At 40.7% G+C, this 19,910-nt stretch overlaps 1 protein-coding gene across 2 annotated transcripts in view; it reads left to right on the top strand.

Moving 5' to 3' along the window:
* The window catches only part of Tmem131 (transmembrane protein 131), a 161,189-nt gene that overhangs the window by 123,832 nt on the left and 17,447 nt on the right, over positions 1-19,910 (top strand). For both annotated transcript variants that reach the window (XM_026785501.1, XM_005359932.2), the window contains exons 14-31: positions 13-166; positions 249-419; positions 1,898-2,008; positions 2,092-2,226; positions 2,655-2,759; positions 4,440-4,526; positions 8,417-8,569; positions 8,664-8,739; positions 8,874-8,991; positions 12,933-13,071; positions 13,154-13,263; positions 13,649-13,715; positions 15,243-15,394; positions 15,635-15,777; positions 16,338-16,524; positions 17,509-17,694; positions 18,672-18,830; positions 19,188-19,774. In XM_026785501.1, the coding sequence (XP_026641302.1) occupies positions 13-166; positions 249-419; positions 1,898-2,008; positions 2,092-2,226; positions 2,655-2,759; positions 4,440-4,526; positions 8,417-8,569; positions 8,664-8,739; positions 8,874-8,991; positions 12,933-13,071; positions 13,154-13,263; positions 13,649-13,715; positions 15,243-15,394; positions 15,635-15,777; positions 16,338-16,524; positions 17,509-17,694; positions 18,672-18,830; positions 19,188-19,774 (2,840 nt within the window). The remainder of the gene's footprint in view (positions 1-12; positions 167-248; positions 420-1,897; positions 2,009-2,091; positions 2,227-2,654; positions 2,760-4,439; positions 4,527-8,416; positions 8,570-8,663; positions 8,740-8,873; positions 8,992-12,932; positions 13,072-13,153; positions 13,264-13,648; positions 13,716-15,242; positions 15,395-15,634; positions 15,778-16,337; positions 16,525-17,508; positions 17,695-18,671; positions 18,831-19,187; positions 19,775-19,910) is intronic.

The raw sequence follows: 19,910 nt of genomic DNA, 5'->3' as shown, positions 1-19,910 counted from the left end.
TTTTTCCAATAGTTATTTGGGTTTTGATCACGCTGCAACGCTGTTTCACATCCAGGACAGTCCTGCTGGCCCAGTGGAGAGGCCAATTTACCTGACTAACACTTTCAGTTTTGCGATCCTCATTCATGATGTGTTGTTACCAGAAGAAGCCAAATCAATGTTTCAGGTATGTGTGAGCCCTCTAGCTTCCATTCTGCTGCTATCCACTAGATGATACTAACTTGCTTTTTCTCTCCTTCCTTTCCCAGGTTTACAACTTCAGCAAACCAGTTTTAATTCTTCCTAATGAGTCAGGATACATTTTTACCCTGGTTTTTATGCCATCCACATCATCCATGCACATAGACAACAACATTTTACTTGTTACCAATGCCTCTAAGTTTCATTTACCTGTGCGGGTATACACAGGCTTTTTAGATGTAAGTATGTTGTCAAGGTCCCTTCTCTGTGCTTCTGGATATTGCCAGGGTTTGGGATACATTCTTGTGTTTACATGTTGATCTGAATCCTTCCCAATCAGTGCTTGCAGAATACAACAGTGTATCACCCCCATCTACAAAGGGTCCCTTCCAGGATCCCCAGAGAATTCCAAAACTAGAGGTTGTTATTCTTCAGTGTCCAAGGGGAATTGATCTTAGAATCCACTACAGATGCCCAAACCATGAGTATTCCAGTCCCTTATGGAAAATGGTGTAATATTTGTAAGCAAGCAGTGAAGTCCATGGATATGGAACCCACAGGCTGACTGTCCACTCTGTGTTTTCCTCTAATGCATACAACTAAGTTTAATTTAGCAATGAGAGTAAGTAGTAGTAAAATGGAACACTTAGGATAATATGTGGTAAGTGCTGAAATTAAACTATTACTTTTACCTTTGCCTTAAGGAAAGCACTTTATGGCTTTTCTTTGGGACATGTGAATCACTGCCCTTGCTCCTTATAAAGCAAATTAAGGGTTGCTTGAACACTGGCACTGTGCTGTGACCACAGTAGTCCTTCTGAAACCCACACGATGAATGAGTGGGTAGCATATATAGCATGGATACAGAGGAGAAAGAGATGGTTCACATCCCTGAAAAGACAACACAAGGCTTTGTTTGCTACTCAGAGTAACATGCAATTGCAAACTTAGGAATTACTTCTGGAATTTTTCCCATAATATAGTTGACTTCTTTAATTTCAGTCTCTACCTAGAACCTTTCTACATTGTTTTCTCTTGGTTTACTTTTAAATTGTAATGGCAGAAACTCTAAAACAAAGATAAATAGAAGGATAATGTGGCAGGGGCAATAGGAAGTAAAGTGGTATCCTTGATTGGTTAAAGTTGGACAAAGTTGTTATACCAGGACAAAGCGAAGAACCAGAGAGGGCAGAAGAAAACTGGGTGGTAAAGATGTACATTTGGACAAATATGATAAATATAACACAGAAGTAAGGTGAAGAGGTCTTCACAGTACAGAAGACAACAGACCAGCTGGAAAATTCCAGACAAAGCTGTGGTGAATATGGCCAATGAAAGAAATTTGGATAAGTAATAAGACAGTTGAGAAAGAAAAGGGTGGAGCATGCACAGTGCCTTCCAGAACTTAACATCAGCTAGACTTGTGGAGCTTGGGACTCAGGATTACCCCATCCAATCAGATGACTTATTTGTAAAATCATTCAGTGCCTTCTGAGACCACCTCAGTTTCTGCATAACTGCCAAGGACTCCCTAGCCTCTCTTTGTTTTTCAGGGAAGTAGCTGCTCAGTAAATGGCTCTTTCCATCACTGATTCCTCTGTTCAAAATACTTGCTCTATAATGTATACATTGACATAACATACAGAAACTGTGGTGTCTCCTAGTGATTACACACATGCGATTTGGTGTTTAATACAGTCCTTTTCTATCTCTCCAGTACTTTGTATTGCCCCCCAAAATAGAAGAACGCTTCATAGATTTTGGAGTACTGAGTGCCACAGAAGCAAGTAATATATTATTTGCAATTATAAACAGCAATCCAATTGAGGTAAAGAAATTATTTTTATTCTTGATCACACTGAGGATTTCATATTTGTGTTGCAAGATCACTTTTGTGTTTTCTCTTTGAAGCTGGCTATAAAAAGTTGGCATATCATAGGAGATGGCTTATCAATAGAACTTGTAGCTACAGAGAAAGGCAACAGAACTACTGTGATCGCAAGCCTTCCGGAGTTCGAGAGGTCCTCTTTGCCTGTCCAGTCCCCGGTGAGTGAACTTGTTTACTGTTTCTTTGGGTTAGAATGGGTGTTTCAGCCACGGGTAAAAGAGTACTGCTGTGTGCACCACACAGTTAGTGTTTTGATGTGCTTCCTAATGACACTGACTGGTAACATTGGAAGGGCCTCATGGAGATCAACTACTCCCTTACTTTCCTTTCATGATGAGGGCACTGAAGCCCAAAGACATTAAGCCTATCTTATCATGAGTTACAGAGCAAGTGAAATTGGAATGATTTATATCATACTATCATGAAAGGAGAAAGTGTCTTCAGTGAGTCAGTATTCTAAGCTCCAGTGTGACCTGAGCCACACATGTCTGTGTGGGTATAACTTATCACTAGAGTGCTTTTTCCCAATTCAGTAGGAGACTTGATCCTGCATCACTAGTGAATGATGCCATTTTTACTGCTTCAGGTAACATTAGCTTCAGGACACTTTGCAGTGTTCAGAGTCAAGCTTACTGCTAAGAAACTAGAAGGGATTCACGATGGAGCCATACAGATCACAACAGACTATGAGGTAAGCACATTACAGGGGATTCATGCGAGTGGATTTTTCTGAAACTTTTTGCTGTTATTGATTGTGCACATTTATAGAGCTTTCTGTTTTTATAGAAGCAAAGAACTACATCTGCTTAAAGTTAATATACCAGTTTCATGCCTTTAAAACTGGCCTTTTAACCATTCAGAAGACTGGTTGTTACCTCCCAGTTTTCTGCTAAAACTCATACTTTGTAACTAAAACAAAGTTTCAGGAAAATACCTTTAGTACATTTAGAATTACCCTGCTAGAAACCTGCCTACAGACGGTTGCCACATAACAACTGACTGGGTTTCCTGAGCTGTATGTTTGACCCTAAACTCATTAGTATATATTTTGCAATATGTTAATGTTTGTGTCCTGATGGACATTCTTTAAAGGACTACCATTGATCTCTTCCAGAGACTGTAGACTTTATGTTGTATTCAGTAAGAGCCTGAATGTATGTATTTCTAACATTGATCTCTTCCAGAGACTGTAGACTTTATGTTGTATTCAGTAAGAGCCTGAATGTATGTATTTCTGACAGATCTGATATTTTTTTTATTTTATACTTTCGATTTTTGATAAAGGGATTGGAACTTACTGTGTAGCCTAAAGTGGCCTTAAACTAGCAGACTTCCTACATCAACTTCTCAAGGGCTGGGGTTGCAGGGGTAGGATTGCTTGCCTACCTCAGTTAAATATCTAAAAATATTTTAAACTTAACATTTAAAAGATCTTTGAATGGTTAGTCCTGAGTACTGCTGAATTCAACAAGTTGGTATCTTTTTGTCCTCCTGTTGTTTTCAGCACACACAAATCCAGCGACAAAATAAACAGAATTGACTGTTCAATAATAAATGATTAGTTTAGAGTATATCAAATTACCTCCAAAAACAAGGAATTCATATTTAGTGTTCATATAGAAGTGTCTTTCAGACTTGAGGCAAGTTTTTGTTAAGTGGATGAAAATAAAAATTAAACACAAGGGGCTGGAAAGATGTCTCAGCAGTTAATAGCACTGGCTGCTCTTCTAGCGGACTCAGGTTCAGTTCCCAGCACCTACAAGGTGGCTCTTAACGATCTGTAGCTCCAGTTCCAGGGGATCCAATGCCCTCTTCTGGTCTCTGCAGGCACCAGGCATGTGTGTGGTAGGTATGCAGGCAAAATATCTATATACATAAAAGCTAATTACAAAAAATAAAATTTCAAAAGTTAAACACAGATATTCTTTCATGCACTGCACTCAGCTCATGTGTGGTACTAATTAGGAGTAAACTGAAGTCTAACTCCTGAAAGTTCAACTTGTCTTTAAAACTTTGGTTGAAATCAATTTCTGTCTACCAAAAAAATACTGAGTTATTTAGCCATAGAAATTATAGATGTTGTTTTAGGAGTACAGCTTTCCTTTTTAATCTGTAAGAGGACGTGCATTTTGAAAAATTTGTCTTTATTCCTTTCCTATGATTTGGTCTTAACTGTTCTTAGCAGGTAAATGCTATTGTTTTCATTTTATAGAGAACCTTGGGCAGATTAAAAAGCTTCCAGGGTGGTTATTGCTGGTATGTGACACAAAATAAACTTTGTTTTTAGCCCTGAAACAATGAAGTAATCGCCAGTACCAAACATCCCAGACTTTCCCCTGACTTCATGGTAATCTGCCTCTTCACTCCACAGATCCTGACCATTCCTGTGAAAGCTGTGATTGCAGTGGGCTCGCTGACCTGCTTCCCAAAGCACATGGTCCTTCCCCCTTCTTTCCCAGTAAGAAAATTATACTTCTTCTTGCTAAGTGTTTTCCATTGCCTGTATCTCTTGTGTTTATAGCTCAAACGGGAAAGTCATGTATGTTTTCATCATTTATTGTAATGTAAAGCATAGTGCCAGGTTCTTCAGAGGGTATAAAGTGGGATACAAAATAGACCCCTCCCTCAGAAAGACTTTCTATGAAAAATAGGAACGGGAGCCTTGCTGTATGTAAAGCAGAAAGAAGAGGTTACTCCAGGAAGAATAAAATAAAGGGACTTAGAGAAAAAGCACCCTGCCGCCTAACTTAGAATTTTTTGTGGCAGGGATAGAAAAGCATGGTCAAGGACATCCAGGGCTAGGGAAGAACATCACCAGAGGCAAGAAGGTAAAGTCAGAAGTGGTCCAGGTGCTGCTGAGTGATCTGCTGGGCCAGAAGGGAAGGAAGCTTTAAGAGCAGGTAGAACAGTATGTTGGAGTGGATACCTGAAAAAATGTAAATTCATGGGAATCTAAAATTTTTTGAGCAGAGAGTTAACATCGTCAGTGCTGAACTTTAAAGATTGGCTCTGTATCAGAAGGAAATGCAGGCCACTTGTGGAAGGAAATAACAGCACAAGGTGGAGTAGGGCACACAGGAAAAGGGCCGTGGGGAGAGATGAGCACCTTTTCTGCTTCCAAACCTCCATTTTGAGAGAGGGAGAAGGAGAGAGAGAGATTTGAAATTGGAAAACTTGGTTCGGTTCTCAGCACCTACATGGTAGCTCACAACTGTCTTAAATTCCAGGTTCAGGGAATTCAGTGCTCCTCCAGTCCTCTGTGAACTAGGCACACATGTGGTGCATGCCAGTACATGCAGGCAAACACTTATACATATAAAATAAAAATAGGCTGGGCGGTGGTGGCGCACACCTTTCTTTAATCCCAGCACTTGGGAGGCAGAGGCAGACGGATCTCTGTGAGTTCGAGACCAGCCTGGTCTACAAGATCTAGTTCCAGGACAGGCTCCAAAACCACAGAGAAACCTTGTCTCGAAAAACCAAAAAAAATAAAATAAAATAAATAAAATAAAAATAGGCACTCTTTCTGCAGAAGTTAGTTAATGTCAAATGTTTCTCTATCATCTGAAACACTGTTAGAATTAATAACTCTTTTAGCTTGATAAGAAATTGCTTAGGCAGGCATGAACAGACACTTTAAAAATCATCTCCTGAAAATTTGTGGTATTGTGCTTCTTTATGCTAAAAAAAAAGAATCCATGTAGGTTTTATTCAGTAGGATTTCAAACAAAACTCAACAGTTGGATGTTTCCATAAAAATATAAATTAATAACTGCATATTCACATAAATAAACATATACAATTAAATGTGTGGGATTTTACATATAAAACCTGGATATAGGCAACATAACTATAAAATCTCTTTCTTGATGGAATTGGTAATCCCCCTCCCCCACCCCAACAGGGTTTCTCTGTAGCTTTAAAGCCTGTCCTGGAACTTGCTCTGTAGACTAGGCTGCCCTCAAACATACAGATCCACCTGCCTCTGCCTCCCACTGGGATTAAAGGTGTGCACGGTCATGCCTTTTTTTTGAGTACTGTTAAGATATTTAAAGTTGAACTAGTGAAATGGCTCAGCAGATAAAGGTGTTTGCTGCAAAGCCTCATGACCTGAGTTCTCCAGGACTCACATGGAGGAAGGAGAGAACCAACTCCTGGAAGTTGTTTCTTGAGCTTCACGTGGACTCAATGGTGGATACGCGCTCTGTGGCACATAAGCCCACCACCATATACATACAAGTTAATCATGTAATTTTTTAATTTTAAAGAATTAAAGAAAGTTTGTATATGGGTCATTAAGTACTGGAAATACAAGAATTTGAATACTTGGCTACTGTAGGCGACAGCTTCATGTGTGGTTCTAGAGTACTTGCAACAGTTCTTTAATCGCGCAGTGACTCATCCCTCACAGCGGATCTCTCTCGATGTGGTTCTGAAAGATATGGGACGTCTTTTATACCTAGTGGCAGGACCTCAGAGATGATGTGTGCGTGGGGAGCAGGGTGCTAGAGAGAAGGCAAAAGATATTACACATGGATCAGCTCCTGAGTGCTCTGATGAGGTCAGCAAATCGAGACAGCTGGGGGTAGGAGTGGATAACTGTGCCTTAGCGTTTGAGCGTTGAGGAAGTCAGGATGCATCGGGCAAATGTAGAAATGTGTCTTCCTAGGATAGAGGGTTAGGGGCAGGAGATACGAGTACTGTACTTAACAAAGCCTAAATTCAAGAGTGTATCCTCTCAATATAGCATTTTAATTAATAAGTTCAACATATTTAAGTTTGGGCTATAATTAAACCCCCACCTTTCTGTCGTTGCACTTTGTCTGACTATATATTAAATCCATGCCTTTATTATTAATCCATGAAACCCTTATTCTTCCTTCAGCCACCTTTTACCCTCTGCTAAGTCCTGAAGGGACCTAGAGCTATTGGAGGGAAACCATACATTAGAAAACATTTCAAATAACTCAGGGTTGGATACTTGAGTAGAGTTGCAAAATGAACTTTATTTCTCTTTTGATCTCCATGCGGTCAAAGAGCTGATGCTGGGGAAAAGTTCTGACAGGTATAGGAATCTAGATGACTGCCAAGAAGGCACAGCTGCTGCCTGTTCTGACTTTCTTCCCTCCCAGCCACATGTCCACCCTAAGGGTCTTACTAAGGTATTTATTTTCACTGGGCTGTAAATAAGGACACCATCCTCTTCTGTGTTTTTTAGTACCAAATACTAGAGCTGGTTTCTTGTTTTAGAAAATTCTTTTAAGTGGGTAGAAATAATTCTGTATTCAACCAAAAGAAAGTATAAGCTCATAATATGCTTCTCAAGGGTGAGTTTAATCTTTTTTAAATTAATAATTTACTAATTTGATATCCTGTAGAAAAACAAAGCACCTGGTAAGAATGGTTCCTGATTATACTTTGATTTGTGAGGCTAGAAGGATGGCTCAGCAGTTAAGAGGACTTACTGCTCTTGTCGAGGGGATGGTTCAGCTCCCAGCACCCACATGGAGCTCACTGCCATCTGTAACTCCAGGTCCTGTTCCATGTAGTGCACTTTACACAAGTGCAGCCAAGCAGTCATACACATAAAATAAAAGTAAATTGATTGTTTTTGGATTTTCGAGACAGGGTTTCTCTATAGCTTTGGAGCCTGTCCTGGAACTAGCTCTTGTAGACCAGGCTGGCCTTGAATTTACAGAGATCCACCTGCTTCTGCCTCCTGAGTGCTGGGATTAAAGGCGTGCACCACCACCACCGCCCAGGCTTGTTTTTGTAAGATTCTTAATGGGTATATTTTTACTAATTTTTTGAGACAAGGACTGTGTAACTCAGTCATCTGATTTTAATCATCTAAGTATTGAAATCACAGGCATGCCAGTTCGTAGCCTGTATTTTTAAAAAAGATCTAATTTTCTCTTTAGTAAAAAAAAAATTACGTTGCTTTTTATAAAGAAAACTTTTTTAAAAAATGTTTTATTCTTATTTGATTAGGTCTTAGAATTTGTTTATTTCAGTGCAGCCTTTCTTTGATATGAACAGACTTTGCCTTACAAGCAAAAATGACCTCTTTGTGTGAAGCTCTCTTCTGTGACTTGGTGCACTTGGTGCATCAACACGAAACCACATTTCCCGTTAATTCATACGGTAATATGCCACAGCAGCAACAACAGAGAGGTTGTCCTATGGTTTCTGTTCTTTTAATTTGGTGCTTTTCTTCTGAATAAGGGGGTAGATTTTGGGGACTTTTACAGATTTAAATATTATCAGCTGATGAAAATTCTGAGTGTGTCGTACTTAGCTGCAGATTTGATCATTTACAACTGAATTTGTTTGTTTTTCTTCCTTCAGGGGAAAATAGTTCATCAGAGCTTAAATATTATGAATTCCTTCTCACAGAAGGTGAAGATACAGCACATACGGTCTTTGTCAGAAGATGTACGGTTCTACTACAAACGATTACGGGGCAATAAGGAAGACTTGGAGCCAGGGAAAAAGTCAAAGGTTGGTTAGGTTTGAGAAGTCCCAGCTGTCAGTCCTTTGTGACTGTGATTATCTGTGGATTCGGGATTCACGGTTATCCTGTGCTTCTTTGTAGATTGCAAACATTTACTTTGATCCTGGGCTACAGTGTGGGGATCACTGCTATATTGGCTTGCCCTTTCTATCCAAATGTAAGTCTTCTTGTTCCCTCCATCTCTTCTCTCTCTCCATCAAAAAGTGACGCTGAGTACTGTAGAACTCACTGGAAGGGGGATTGGCAAGTGGGTTAGGCTGAGTCCGTGCTGACCTGTGCTTCCTCTTTTAGCTGAACCTAAAGTACAGCCCGGGGTCGCCATGCAGGAAGACTCGTGGGATGCCGACTGGGATGTCCATCAGAGCTTGTTCAAGGCTTGGATGGGAATAAAGGAGAATTCAGGTCATAGGTACGAGCCTCTGCTTCTGTGACGTGTTTAGCAGCGAAGCACGTGGGATATCTCTGTTGTTACCACTTTTGAAATGTCACTGTATTTTCATATTGGTTATTTTACTTTACAGTAAGATAATGGGCCTAGTTCAGAATATTGTCACATTGATATTGTCAACATATGTTGCTAAGGAATACATACACTCCTATTTCCTCTTTTCTCCAGTGCACAAAGTCTGTCCTTAATATCAAAGAAATGTGAAATTGCCCTTATATATCATGACTGCCATGTTCATCTTAGACATAGTGTTGTGCATGAGAAAAAGATTTGTCTGCCACTGGCGTGCCCAAAAGGCAAATTGGGCTCTCTCCCTACAAGAGACCAAATTTATTAGCTCCTTATGAAAAGAACTGCCTTTTTCTTCAAGTGCTAGTCTGTTGCCAGAGGCATAAAGGGCCCCTTCAGGTGGCTCTTCATGGCATCTTTGGCAGATAGAAAATATGCTACTGGAAACCAGTGTTGCACCTGGATTCAAACGCTAAGCTGTAGCTGTGGTATTATAAAAGCCTGACCCTTTTGTACTCTTGGGGAAAAAAATTTCCAGAATCAGGAACATTGACAAGTAGACATGATAGATTTGTCAAAATTAAAATTGTCTACCATAAGAATATTATGAAATTCTTAAACCATTAACTACTTTTTAATTAACTTTTTAGTTAGCACACAAAGAATGGATATCACTGTGACATTTTTGTACATATATGATTAGACTTTACTCTTACTACCTCTACCCCTTTGCTGGTTCCCTTCGTCCCCTTAGAAGGACCCTGCTTCTGCTCTCATAACACATTTTCCGTTACCTCCTTTTGATACCACTTTTCCCTTTCTTGAGACCTTTCCTTCTCCTGGTTCCCTTTCTACTCTTGGCTATTTTAAATAATGCAGGGATAAATACGGCTTTCTGCAAGTATCTCTACAGTATGCTGACTTAGCAACCTTAGGGAATGGCCCGTGGTTAATAGAGATATGAAAACTCTGTTAGTTTTCAAGGACCCTCCATACTGTGTCCAGAATGGCTAGGCAAGTTTATATCCCCACCTGCAGCCCAAATACAGGTTCACCAGCCCATCCTTGTTGGAGCCCATGTTGTTCCAACACAGATAATTCTTTTCCCTAACTGGACTGGAACGGAGTCGAGAGGAATAATCAGACACAGCTTACACAGTCATCATGGAAGGGCATCTCAGGGTCTTTTCTCCTGACGACCTCACGCATTTATTATCCAAACAGCTTATATCCCATCACATCAATTGAGTGGGAAAATACATTAGTCTGTCTGCTAGGTAACCAGGTGAATGCCTTCTCTCACGTCTGTATCTACCTGTATGCTAGCTGTCACATAGGCCTGAATTAGCATCTCTATAAGATATCCTCCAAATTACAAAGGAAGAAGCTCCAAACATCCAGACTATTAGGTCACCAGCTTCAGCCAACACCTCTTCCCAGGCGATCTACATTTATAACAAAAGAGAAGGAGCAGCACATCCTGACTATTGTTAGGCAGAGACAGCTTGTCTGCAGAGCTACGTGACCACCTCAGATCAGGCCTATCTATGGCTTTTGTGCCCTACAGAAATATGGGCATACAATCCACTCTCTCTTATTAAATTTTAACAACCCCTGTGCTTCTGCAACAGGACAGATGGGTCACGCCTGGCTTGGGCAAAGTCTTCTTCCTATTACCCAAATTTTCCCATCTTTGGAAAGCGGCATTTGTGAGTTTTTCCTGTCTTAGGCATCTGGGGAGGATAAGCTTTAAACCCGTCATTGACTGCCGACCTCTGTAAAGGGAAGAGATTAGTGGAGAGAAATATACACAGGCTCCAACACATCCTCACCAGTGTTTGTTGTTGGCAGGTGGTTGGTTAGTCTGGTGTATGTGTGCGTGTGTTTCAATGGTAGCTACTCCTCTGAATCTCCAAGCAGTTAATTTGCATTTCCCTGAAGACTAAAGATATTGAACACTCTTTCAGATGTTTCTGGACATGAGTATTTTTTTTCCCTTGAGAACTGTCTGCTTCGCTCACCTCTTGAGTCCATCTGTCCAATGGTTCAAACCATTAACTGTTGAAACCGAGAGTTTCTGTATTGTAAAAAAGTTTCTTTAAAGAGTCACGTGGCCTTTAATCCCAGTACTTGGGAGGCAGAGGCAGGCAGATCCCTGTGAGTTCAAGGCTGGCCTGGTCTACAAGAGCTAGTTCCAGGACAGACTCCGAAGCAACACGGAGAAATCCCTGTCTTGAAAAACAAAACAAAAAAAAAGTTTCCATAAAGAAAGTTTTTTGTTTTATTAAACACGGTTCCACTGAGTACACAAAGACTTGTAATGAACTTGCGAAGCGCTCAGTGATTCCAAGTCTCCTTTGTTGCCTGTGTCTCCACAGTGGACCTTGTAGAGTATAGACAGTCTCCAAGTGCTACTGTCCAGGCCCTCCGTTCAGCCCCCAGGGAGCCCCTCACCACCACGTCTTCCTCCCAGTGTGCACCCAGCCAAGGCCCTGGGCTTCCATCTGCCCTCTGCCTCCCCAGCCTGCTTGTGCAATGAACAAAGCATTTTTCATGCACCTACGTTTGTGTTACTTTGTTGATATGCATGTTTCTAGATATTTCTGTTTCTCGGTTTATAATGCCTATATGTGTATGCTTACCAATACCCCAAGATCATAATTTAGTAGTACAGGGTTTGAGTATGCTTCAGTGGTTAGTCCCAGGTACCTTTGCCCCATTATGAATACATTCTGAGTCCTGAACTCGACTCTAAACAGTCATTAGTAGGGACTATAGAAATGAGGTCCTGAGTATGACTGAAAACTCTCCGCACTTGGTTTATTACCTCATGTGGCATCCTCATCATGTGCTGCTCTTACCTTGGTTTTACATAGAGAGGAAAAGTAGTATGTCAGGAGCACCACTTGTCATTAGTTCTCTTGGAAATCTCCTAGCACGTTGCTACATCCCTCCCATATATGCCATGGAAGAATCTTACAACCCTTGAATAATAGATGTATCTGTCCTAAATCATCTATAGTTCACCTTTCCATATTAAATTTGTACTTTTTAATTTTTTAAGGCCTAGGCTGCTGATGTAGTTCAGTGGTAGAGAGTGCTTGCCTAGCACACAGAAGGTGCTGGGCACTATCCTTAGTACCACCAAGAAAAAAATTTTCTTTGAAGACATACATGCATTTCACTAATGCTACTGGAACTAAGACTTGTCAACCTTAACAAACTTAGTATAGAACTGTAGCAGGAATTGTTGACAGCCCTCTGTGCCAAAATAGAGGCATATACATCATTGAAAGCATAATGAAGTTGCATGCCCAGTCATAGAGGGGGCATCTGTATCACCTTCTCTAAAATTCTGGAAATGGAGGCCAGTGGTGGGGGCCCTGACCTCTGGGCGGGACATAGCTTGTGCAGCTGTCATCTCCTGCACGGGATCTCCACCTAACCAGGCCTTTCAGCACTCTGCTGTGGAATGGGTTGGGGCTCCATGAGGATTTAGGCAGATAACGGTTGATGTGAGAAGGAAAGACATGTTTCCAGTGGTGTTGGCTGCTGGTAAGGTAACAAACTCCCACTCCATATTCCTATAAACTACCCTAATGAAATTCATTGGGCCACCCTCAAAAAAAAAGAAAAAAGAAAATGGGGGGCAAGGCAGGGCAATGAACAACTAGTGAAAGAAATGTATCATGTATATGTACAAAAGTAAAACTAATCTCTGTTAATACTAACATTTTAAAGCTAAAAAAATCTTCTAAAGTAGGATGAGTAAACTTTTTTTAAAAAAAACGGAAAAAAAAATCTTTCTCAAGTACAACTTCTTATGAATTTCTTGTGTTCAGAAAACTCAAGTGTTTTGCTTTTGTACACTGACTTAGAAATTGTTTTTCTAGGTTGAATGCTCTGTTTGAAATAAATACAGACCTTCAAAAAAATATAGTATCAAAAATCACTGCCGAGCTCTCGTGGCCTTCCATCCTCAGCTCTCCCCGGCACGTGAAGTTCCCACTCACTAATACTAACTGCTCCTCAGTAAGTACTCTGATGGTGCGCGCGTTCAGACAGAGCTGAGGTTATAGGAATCTCCACTAATGTATCTTGGCTTTGCTTCAAGGAAGAAGAGATTACCTTAGAGAATCCTGCAGACGTCCCTGTCTACGTCCAGTTCATCCCTGTGGCTTTGTATTCCAATCCTTCCATCTTTGTAGATAAGTTAGTCTCAAGGTAAGCGAGCCTTGCTTTAGACAGCCAAAGTGTCGACTGTAGCTGAATTTCCCAGAAGTTTCCTGGGGTTGGGTTGATAATTTCTTATGCTGAGCATAAGAAATGCTTCAGCAGAATGTAAGATGGAGTTACTGTTTAAAATTTTAAAGAGACAATAGACAAAGAAACTCCAGTATTTCCTATTCTTCCCCAGTATTTCCTTTTTAAAAAATGAACAAGACATTAATAACTGATAGCCTTTAACATTCTAAATGTTAGTAATGTGATATAATACTGCTCCCAAGACCTGCCACAAGGTAAATTTGCAAATAAAGCTTAAGCCTGATAATCCTCTACAATTTCTAGTAGTGATGTTTATAAAGATGAACACGCATTTTTATTTTAGGTTTAACTTGAGTAAGGTGGCCAAGCTAGATCTGAGGACACTGGAATTCCAAGTCTGCCGAAACAGTGTAAGTACAAACTCCACACCATTACTCTGCTAGGACCAGGGCCAATGGGAAGGGTACCTACAGCTGCTGTTAAGCCTGACTGAAATTCAGAGACCATACATGAAGTATGCTAATGTGACATTTTATTTTCATTAAACATTAAAAGATTTAGCTGAATCATTTAAACTTTCTTCTTGTGTGCTCCCTAATAAAAGTGTAAAAACCCGTGAATTTGAGACCAGTAGCTGGCTGTGTTCGTACCTGGCACAGCTGTGTGTGTTTACATCAGTAGATAACACTAACTTTAACAATGTGTGAGTAAGTTGATTTGCTCTGGGAATGAAAGTGTCCCTAGTGTTCAGGTGAGTGACCACTGCTACTCATCAGACCTTGATGTGGAGGGTAAACTGCTTCTCTTTCTGACATGTACTATAGAGACAGGGGTACATGTTGAAATTGAATAAATTGTTTGTTATTGTTCAAAGACATTACTTTTTTTCTTTACAAGTACAGACTGGAAACAGACAATCACTACAAGGAAGATTAGCGCCACTGTCTCTGTTCACACATAAGAGTTGGTGGTATTAACTCCAGCTCCACTGCTCATCTGATCTGTAGTAGAGATGGCATCCTAAGAAAAACAGATAACATCCCAGGGATCCCTTGGTCAGTCTGAGAGTCCATCACTATACAATTAGGGAGTCCTTTCGTTTGTTTCAGAACATCACACATTTAATCCCAGCACTCAGGAGACATAGGGTTCTGTGAGTGTGAAGCCAGCCAAGGCTGCATAGCGAGATCTTGGCTCAGAAAGGCAGCATTGGGGGTGGTGGGTGGGGTACCAAGAATGGCTTATTATTAAAGGAACTTATTCGCCATCCACTTTTTAACAGTCAGAGTATTCCATTATCCTAGTAGATGTTAATAGAGAAAATATTTTACCTCATAAGCAAAAGTTAAGTGGTGTACTTCCAGTCATGAGTGTTGACTTTGTATTAATGTATCAAACTGTTTGTCTGGGGTCTGTGTCCTTTCCTGTATGTGAATTATATTTCAAATTAAAAAAAAATACACACACACTTTTTTTAAAAAGTAGCTGTAAGCCGGGCGGTGGTGGCGCACGCCTTTAATCCCAGCACTCGGGAGGCAGAGGCAGGCGGATCTCTGTGAGTTCGAGACCAGCCTGGTCTACAGAGCTAGTTCCAGGACAGGCTCCAAAGCCGCAGAGAAACCCTGTCTCGAAAAACCAAAAAAAAAAAAAAATAAAATAATTTAAAAAAAAAAAGTAGCTGTATACAGATATAAAGTGCATAATACAATCATGAGGGCTTTGGTAACCTGAGAAATAAATTCTGTTGTTTTAGCTTAATGCAGAACATAAAGTCTCCTTACTGGCTACCCAGCTCTGAACACCAGTGTTTAAGTCATGAAGGATAAACTTGTCTGTGTGATCAGTTTGAGAGGCTTGGGATCTAGAGGGGATAAGGGACAAATGGTTTGCCCAGAAACTATATTAATGACTCCTTTTTGTTTGTACAATGATTCAAGGCTCATCCACTGCAAAGTCCAACAGGGTTTACAGAGGGCCCCTCTCGGCGTTTCATTTTAAACCTCATTTTAAAACCTGGAGAAAAGAAATCTGTCAAAGTAAAGTTTACTCCACTTCACAACAGAACTGTTTCTTCGCTGATCATAGTCAGGTAGGCTCTGTGATGTGAGTGGCTCATTTTCAGTGCTTACCTCAAGTCCTTGTCACTCACACCGTCAGTAGTAGCATCGGTGTGACTTGAAAAACGTGTGCTGTTTGTGAATTTTTAAATTTTTACCCTTAAATTCAACATGTTAATAATTTTTTGTGGTTGTTTAAAAATGTTAGAACCTGTAAATCAAAAGATATGCAAAATTAACTGGAGAAAAATGTAATTCTTGTTCTTCCATAGAAACAACCTGACTGTGATGGATGCTGTGATGGTCCAAGGTCAAGGGACAACCGAGAACTTGAGGGTATCAGGCAAGCTTCCAGGTCCAGGAAGTTCCTTACGCTTCAAAATTACAGAAGCATTGTTAAAAGATTGTATAGACAGTGAGTATCCCTAACTGAGAAAAGACCAATTTCTAGCCTTTGCTTTCAGCCATCAGTAATTTCAGAAGACTAGTATTTCCATCTGTGCACACCTGCCTTCTAGTTGTGAATGTTTGTGATGCTAAGAGAATCCGGTCCACATTCAGAGCTGTTTCATTTGGGTCTTTTGCAGGTTTATTTTGAGAATGAAAAGTAAAACATGTCATTTTTCCATAGCATATCAAAGCCTCGCAGGGTAATGCACTCCTGTAAGCCTAGCCCTTGGGAGGCTGGAGCAAGGGATCGTGAGTTCTAAGCCAACCTAAACGACCTAGTGAGTTCAAGCAGGGTCAGAAGTATACAGAGACCTTACTACCAATAAAGAATGAATGAAGGAAATCTATTAATTATGAATAAAATAGATCAAAGTGGAATGTTTCCAGATAAAACCTGAGGAATGCTGATCTTTTTGGCATGTGGGGTTGACTCATAATGTTCAGCGTACAGAAGCTCACAACATATACCTCATTCACACCAGAAGTAAGTGATTTACTCGTCTGTCTGATTTCCTTTCCTTTCAGGTTTGAAACTAAGAGAACCAAATTTCACATTGAAAAGAACATTCAAAGTAGAGAATACAGGACAGCTTGAAGTCCGTGTAGAAACCATTGAAATCAGTGGGTATCCCTGTGAAGGATATGGCTTTAAAGTGGTTAACTGTCAAGAATTTGCACTAAGTGCCAACACCTCCAGAGACATAATCATACTGTAAGTATGTAGTATGTGCTTGTTCGTACTGGTTTAATTTAGTGACTATTTTCCACTCCTAACACTGGGGTCATTTCACATGGGCTCCAGAGATGGCTCAGTGGTTAAGAGGCCTGGCTGCTCTTCCAGAGGAGCTGGGTTTGAGTCTCATCACCTACATAGTGGCCAACAACCTTCTGTAACTCCAGTCCCTGGTCTCTCAGGGTCTCCATGCATATAATACACAGACATACATGCAGGCAAAATACCCATACACACATGAAAAGAAGTAAATAATTTTAAAAAAAAGCTTTATCACAAATGTATTTGGTTTTTTTCCACTTCAGCTAAAATATTCATTGTATGTTTTTGTTTCCAACATTGTAAAACTTCCTCTGCCCTTAGATTAGACCAGATAATCTTGAAAACTACCTTTTTACAAACCAGTTTCAATATTTTTAAGGCTATTATAAAGTATAAGATGTTAGAGTGACTTGGAGGTGTCTCAGCCACAGAGCAGAGATCTGTGCCTCCCATGTGCCGTTGATTCTGTGTGGTCTGAGAATGTAAACTTACTCAGAAGACAGCCTTTAGGCACTCAGTATTAGATGCAGTTATTTTTGTAATTGATTACTTATTACAAAGTAATAAATATGACCTGCCCTTGATTAGATAATGATTCTATGATCTTCTGTGGCTGTTTAATCAGCACTTTCATGTATATTACTACATGCATGGCATAGCACTTGCCACCTAAATATCCAGGGAAGAAAGAGGCACCAGCTCAGGGTGTGTACAACTAATAAAGAAAGCACAAGTTACTATAAGCAACATGCAGGAAGTGACAAAACATCACTTGGAATGGGACTGGTTGTTTTTTGTTTTGTTAATAAAGTCATTAGGAGTAAAGCCTAGATTAAAAAACAAAACAAAAACCGATAAAGGGACCAGAAAAGAACATGTGAATCCGTTTGAAAATGAACCTCACTGCTGTCCTTGTCTTAGGTTTACTCCAGATTTCACAGCCTCCAGAGTTATCCGGGAACTGAAGTTTATAACAACCAGCGGCTCTGAGTTTGTGTTTGTATTGAATGCCTCCCTTCCATACCACATGCTAGCAGCCTGTGCAGAAGCCCTCCCCAGACCCAACTGGGAACTAGCTCTATACATCATCATCTCAGGAGTAATGAGGTACAGTGTGTACTTTCAAGGTTGGCTCTCACTTTTCTCAGGGGTGGGTATCCCAGCAGACAAAGCAGACACCCCTGACTTCTTGGTTAAGCTTGTGTATTGGTAGGAATAGTTACAACTGAACCATTCTTGGGTGACATGTACAATAATGAAGTCTTGGTACCTTTAACACTCATTTAACAAATGAAGTCTATGCTGATTTCATAAGGAAGAAGGCACATAATACAAGGTAAAGTTGCTTTTCTTGGGCATACGTAATTAGTGTAATTGACTGTCTAAGCAACATAAACAGAGGAGAAATATTTTCGAAGGCCTTTGCATCCTTATCTTTTTTCAGTTTATTTCTTTATGTATTTTAGAGAATCAAATATTCTCTTATCTAAATGCTTAAGGGAAAGAGAGTTGACCCTCCATCCTCTAGGTCCCCTTGGTAAGGAAAACTCAGGCTGCACATGTCTCTTCTGACACGTTGTCTTCCCATGAAGCTTCTGGGTAAGGTTAAGCACTTTTAAAGTTGCTGTGCAGAGGCTGGAGGGACAGCTCGGTGCTTAAGAAAGAGCTGCTGCTCTTCCACAGGACATGGATTTAATTCCCAGTGCCTACATAGCCGCCCATGACCAGCTGTAAGTCTGTAAGTCCAGTTCAGGAGATCTAATCCCCTCTTCTGGCCTCCATTGGCACTGCATGCACTTAGTATACCAACATACATGGAGCCAAAACACCCCAATGCAGAAAGTATATTTAAGTAAATTTCAAAAAGGTAAAGTTGGTGTGCAAATTTTGTTTGATCTATAATGCTTTATTTTTGTCTTCTTTTAAAAACGTGTTGCAGGCATATCTAGCTCCTTTTTTGTTGTTTGTTATTTTACATCATACTATAATTACACACACCACACACACACCAGAAATGTGTAATAGGCAAATATATTATTCTTGTCTTGGCAAAGAATGCTGAAGCAGCCCTCTGTGCTCCACAGTGCCCTGTTTCTCTTGGTCATTGGAACAGCCTATTTGGAAGCTCAAGGAATTTGGGAGCCATTTCGGAGGCGACTATCCTTTGAAGCTTCCAACCCGCCCTTTGATGTGGGAAGGCCATTTGATCTCAGGAGAATCGCTGGTATTTCATCTGAAGGAAAGTATGTTCACACACTGAAAATCCACTTTCTAGTACACATAGCCTTGGCTGATGTAATTACAAGAAATAGAAATGTATCTTCACTCGGGGTTAAAATAATTTTTTAATTCTAACCTTGTATGTGGTGCTCAGTTATTGAGAACATACAGGATTTCTTATCGGGCAAAATGCTTATTGATTAGAACAGACCATTAACCTAATTTATAATTTCAAGAGGGAATGAACTGTAGAAAGTTGTGGCCCTTGCCCCTGCTATTTGTTCCTAGTTTCTCTTTGTGATGGATATGCTGATGAATTTTTTTATTGGTATTAGACTGGAAGTTGCAGCTTACTGGTTTTCAATTGATCCATTTTTCAGCTTGAACACACTCGGCTGCGAACACAGTCATGGTAGGAGTTTCTATAGCAGCTCGTCATCCAGGACTGGCACAGGGAGTCACAGGCAATGTGGCACCTCAGTTCACCCACACAGCAGCCACAGCAGCAAACATTCAGCTGACGTGGACAGTGTCAGAACCAAAAACAGCTCAAATATGTCGAGCAGGACTAATGCACAAGCAGCCGCCTCACAGGCTACAAGCAAAACAAGCCCCCTAGGCTTAGAGGCAAATGCAGTAACCCAAGGTCACACAGCAAACAGAAAGTCCAGAGGGACGAAGCAGAGCCAGCACAGCAGCCAGCACCATGGCCACAGCCCGTTGGAGCAGCACTCACAGCCTCCACCGCCAGTGCCTCAACACCAGGAGCCGCCACCTGAAAGGCTCTCTCCTGCTCCCCTCACACACTCTTCTCACCCAGAGCGAGCCAGCAACACACGGCACAGCTCAGAGGACTCCGACATCACAAGTCTCATAGAAGCCATGGACAAAGACTTCGACCACCATGACTCCCCACCCCTAGATGTGTTTACAGAGCAGCCTCCATCACCATTGTCAAAAAGCAAAGGTAATCTTATCCCCCTTCAGAAGAACAAGCATGTGCAGGAGAAGGCCCGATCGAGAGCAGTCAGGATTGTGGTCAGTACAGGTAACTAATGTAGCAAGGGTTCCGTAGCTCATAGCCATTTCCTAGGTAAAGCGAC

This window comes from Microtus ochrogaster, linkage group LG2 (assembly GCF_000317375.1).
Source record: "Microtus ochrogaster isolate Prairie Vole_2 linkage group LG2, MicOch1.0, whole genome shotgun sequence".
NCBI classification, from domain to species: domain Eukaryota; kingdom Metazoa; phylum Chordata; class Mammalia; order Rodentia; family Cricetidae; genus Microtus; species Microtus ochrogaster.
Note: the sequence above shows the minus strand (reverse complement) of the source record. Positions and strands in the feature narration are given on the sequence as shown.